This window comes from Mytilus californianus, unplaced genomic scaffold (assembly GCF_021869535.1).
Source record: "Mytilus californianus isolate M0D057914Y unplaced genomic scaffold, xbMytCali1.0.p SCAF_6, whole genome shotgun sequence".
Taxonomy (NCBI): Eukaryota; Metazoa; Mollusca; class Bivalvia; order Mytilida; family Mytilidae; genus Mytilus; species Mytilus californianus.
Window position 1 is genome coordinate 89,329,512 of NW_026262712.1, and position 4,549 is coordinate 89,334,060.

A 4,549-nucleotide genomic window follows, 5' to 3' on the forward strand; every position below is an offset into this window, starting at 1 on the left:
GGGACAACTATCCACCAAAGATCAAATGAAGTGAATATAAGCGATTTTAGGCAAACGTACGGCCTTCAACAGTGAGAAAAACCCATACCGTAAACAAAAACAATTTACGAAAAACAAATATGACAGACATGAACCAAAGAAAACCACTGAACTACAGGCTGCTGACTTGACACAGATGTTATGTACCTCTATTTGATATTTCTGGTCACCGGAAATGTAGAACATAATTTAGTCTGCTTTATGTTAATTTACGGGATTGTATTCTTTTCTTATGTTTGTCTGCGGCGAACAGTTAGTGTCGTCTGCCATACATGTGGTTTATCGATGGCATCAGAATAAAGTTGAAATATATAAAAGCGTGACTCCAATCTTCTAGTCCACCAGACAACATAAGGATTGTAGCCCACGACATGGCGGAGGACCCGGGCAAAAGTCCGAGATACCCGAAGTAAAAATATTTAGTTGGTTGTAAATGAAAATGGACTGCGGGCCGATCATTCCAAACAACATTGTGACATTACAGATAGTATCGACAGACTTGGAATTTTGAAAAAGATTCAGACAGATCTTGATTTATTTGATCGGAATTAGCTGAATGTTTGTTTGACAGTCTCGATTTATTTGTGACTAAAGAAAATCCGACCCTTGGATACAAACATTTAGTTCAGCATAAAATAAATCTTAAGCCAAATGCTGTTGGTAAACACCACAAGACGTACAGGTTTCCCCCTTACAAACGGGAGGTTTTGCAAGAGCAATTGGATAACTTGCTTGAACAGAGAATCATGTACCAGTTAGTGAACAATAAGAGCTACCCATTACAAGTCCTATAGTATTGGTCACAAACCGAAATGAAGCGTCAAATAGTAAGACTTCAACTCAAAGTTATAGGTTTGCGAATTCAGACATTTAAACGCCCAAACAGAAGACTTTAAAAATGTGATCCCAAACTTACAGGAACTGACGGAATCTTTTGCTGAAATAGTACCAAATTATATAACGTCGATAGATTTGTCGAAGAAGTTTTATAGAAGATAAGGAGAAACTGTAAATAACATTAAGATAATCAGGATAACATGTACTAATTAGTCAACATCGCAGAAAAAGTCAGTTGTATATTAAAAGGAATATTGCACTTGATTAACGCTTTTTATCAATTTTGTCGTTTGGGCGGAAACTATAGTAAGTAGGAAAAACTTGTACATTGAAAAATGTCCTGCAAGAAAGTATCTCCTGGATAGTGTAAATAGACAAAATCTTTTGTCAACTCCTTCTAGCAGGCTAATATCTAGTTGAACTTTACAAAAGAAATGGAACTCTTTATAAGAGAAGGTAAAAGTGGCCAAGTTGGTATATTTGAATTGTTTACATCTGTTGCTATGGGCTTTAAAAGTTTAATGTAGGTGTATTATTTAGGATTTTATGCATCTTATATACGTGTTTATACTTAAATTATAGCACAGAGCTTCGAGATATTTGTAAACTTTTTAATTAAAGACAATTTTTCACAAAACAGTCAATTATGGTAGACACACATATGTAGATATTTTTTGTGTATGAATTATGTCGGTACAGAAATGATGAAAAACATACCTTTCTAAAATTGTCCAATTATAAATTAAGAAAAAAAAAACTCATTTTCAACTCCCTCAAGCAAAGTTGTCCATAGATGGATTCGGCAATTATTTTGAAGTCCTTTTTTTGTTTTTGGTCATACAGCTCTTCAACTGTATTGAGTTTTCATAATCACAAAATTGAGGTTTGATCTAATGTTCAAAAAAATTAATATGCATATAATGATATTGGAACATATATGGACTGCCTTGTTGAGTAACACGTCTATAGGTCTGTTGTATAGAGATAGCGGAAGGTCCTGCTGCTACTGTTGAGGCTGCTGCTGCTGCTGCCACCCAGAAAATTCGTATTCTTCTTTTAGATTCGGGATGTGCTGCTGCTACCACCCAGAAAATTCGTATTCCTCTTTTAGAGGACGGAACTGCTACTGATATTGTGGCTGCTGCTACTGAGGAAAATCAAAATCCTCCTTTAGAGGCGGGATTTGCTGCTGCTGATGATGTTGTTGCTGCTGCTGATGGGCATGTTTGTTTTTTATATGTCTTCGAATTTTAATTATACCCATTCTTTTTAAATTTCTACCAAAACAATGCATGAACATAATCGGCTATTTGAGTCTATATCTACTTTAACCGAATGTATAAAAGAAAAAAAAAACATGTATAAAGGGTAAATAAAATGTTTTTAACATATTTCATCACATTTTCCTATGAAGTTGTTCATATTTTTCTTAATCCATTTTTCTAATTAAGAAAAAGCAATGTCTTTAATTTGAACCATCTAGTCTGATTTTCTGAAATTTTAGTTTCATGTTCATGCCAATTAATGAAGATAACATCATTTGATATGTCCACGAGTTGTTCTGGGATATCATTGACGTGCACATTTTGTAAAATAGCTATAATTTTCATAAGATTTTGTGTGTATTTCTCATATTTGGCTCTTTCGATATCAAATTTTCCCCACTCATATTCACCAAAACGTTCTGTAATTACAAAAATAACATGTCTACTTTGATGAATTGAAAGTGCTTTAGAATCTGACGTGAGTTCTCCAGGAATAAGGTCACGGTCATGTACGAATGTTTTGAGTCCCCATTCTGTTTCAACTTTTGGAAGGAGATGCTTTTTTATCCATGATATGCTTCTTTCTTCGTAGGAAATATATACATCATATTCATAATTTACATGTAACCCTCTCTCGACGGCTCGTCTAAATTTTCTAAACAAAAACAGAATAAGTTTCCATCTGTAATAATATAAAATTGAAAGTGGTATTGATATACCAAAAGTACACGAAACTAATAGTATTCCAATCCTAAGCCACAAGTTAGCTTTGCATTCAGCGAAATACCTATTGATATCTTTGGTGACTTCAATAAGATTCACTTGCGAATTGTTTGACATTGTACAAGTGTAATTGTTTCCATTAACAAATGATACTTCTGTTTTTGTAAGCCATAAAAGAAACTCAACAGTATCGCATGAACAAATCAAAGCATTGTTATTCAAGTTTAAACTAAAATTCTGACTTGTCACAATAATCTCATCGAACCATTTTCGTATAGTATAATCTAAAGATGTTATCAAATTATTTGACAGATCTAACGATTCTAGGTAACGGAGTTTAGATACACTACTGGGAATTGTCCTGAAAAGGTTATTGGACATATTACAGTGCATAATGTTGTTATCGTTAAATAATTTCATGTTTATAGTCCATAAGTTATTAAAAGACAGATCTATACTTTTCAGTTTAGGTGCGTGTCCCAGCATCCATTGCCTTCCTTAAATTATACTTCTGTCAATGCTGGCATGAGTCATTTTCAATGTAGTGAGTTTCGGTAGGGACACGGACTGGAACATCATTGTTGAAGATAACCCGGAAACATCTAAATATCTAAGTTCTTTTCCACATTCATGTGACACATTTGAATACTGTTCAAAAACACTATATGAAACATCAAAATATTTTAGCGATGCATTTTTGCATGTCAATGATACAGAAGCAGACACTATCGTTATATGAGTAAAGCGGACAAATTCCAGTGAGGGCGGTAAGTTTATATTTACATGAAAAGACTTCGGAAAATTGTGTTGTTTTTCTTGATTTTCAAGGATCTTTTCGGGATGATATACATCAAGATATAAGGGTTTAACAATTTGTCCAGGAAGATAAGACATATCATAGGTTTTAATATTCGTAGCTTTTGTTAAGAAAACAACTGTTTGCATATAGTGTTCTAAAGTCGTAGACGGCAATCTGTTCGCAGATATGATAAATGTTTTGAAGCACTCAGGGTATTGGAATGAAAACAATGAATAAAACTCATTATCTACGATGCCTGTTGCTGACAAATCTAAAGCCTCAATGCAAATAGAGCTTAAATATCTCATTAGTTCTTTTGTAATTATTACAGAATACGGAAATTTGTCATTATTTATACTTTTGTCGCTTATATGGTGAAAATTGATAACAGACATGTTTTTGTTTTGATAAGGATAAAATATATTCAGTGCCTGGTACAGATGAATATATGAACGAGACAGGTCCAAAATTTTCAATTCAGGAAAATACTGAAGCATTCCTTTGTCTATGTGAAAGAAATGATGACAACGAGTAATATATAACTCTCTTAGTTTCGTAGGAAAATTTCTGAAAGTTTCATTTGATATTTTGCCGAATCTCAAGTAACACCTCCTAAATTTTAATACGGTTAGATTTTGGAGGGACTTAAATCCATCACCGAACTCAGGGCTGTCAAACAAGTCCATTGATAAATTTTGTAAACTTTTCAAGGTAGAGAACGCATTGTCAGGATAAACAAACGATCCATTTACAGCCGATTGCTGTTCATTCCTGCCTATTTCAAGAACCATCAACTTGTCAAGAGAACGAAACACTCTTGAAGGAAGCTGAGAAATATTAATAACATTATTTTCCATCCTCAGAATTTTTAAAGAAAGTAAGCCTT

At 33.6% G+C, this 4,549-nt stretch overlaps 2 protein-coding genes across 2 annotated transcripts; both read right to left on the reverse strand.

Moving 5' to 3' along the window:
- Nucleotides 1-1,469: 1,469 nt before the first annotated feature.
- Nucleotides 1,470-3,350, reverse strand: LOC127704591 (toll-like receptor 4). Its single transcript, XM_052208714.1, has one exon. It carries the CDS (start codon nucleotides 3,348-3,350, stop codon nucleotides 2,319-2,321), a length of 1,032 nt encoding a protein of 343 aa, XP_052064674.1. The 3' UTR covers nucleotides 1,470-2,318.
- Nucleotides 3,351-3,362: 12 nt separating this feature from the next.
- LOC127704592 (uncharacterized) lies at nucleotides 3,363-4,349 on the reverse strand. Its single transcript, XM_052208715.1, has one exon. It carries the CDS (start codon nucleotides 4,347-4,349, stop codon nucleotides 3,363-3,365), a length of 987 nt encoding a protein of 328 aa, XP_052064675.1.
- Between the last annotated feature and the right edge of the window lie 200 nt (nucleotides 4,350-4,549).

What these genes read in the sequence shown, in the direction of transcription:
- LOC127704591 (XM_052208714.1), bottom strand. Translation starts at nt 3,350, where the DNA reads ATGCTGGGACACGCACCTAAACTGAAAAGTATAGATCTGTCTTTTAAT.
- LOC127704592 (XM_052208715.1), bottom strand. Translation starts at nt 4,349, where the DNA reads ATGGACTTGTTTGACAGCCCTGAGTTCGGTGATGGATTTAAGTCCCTC.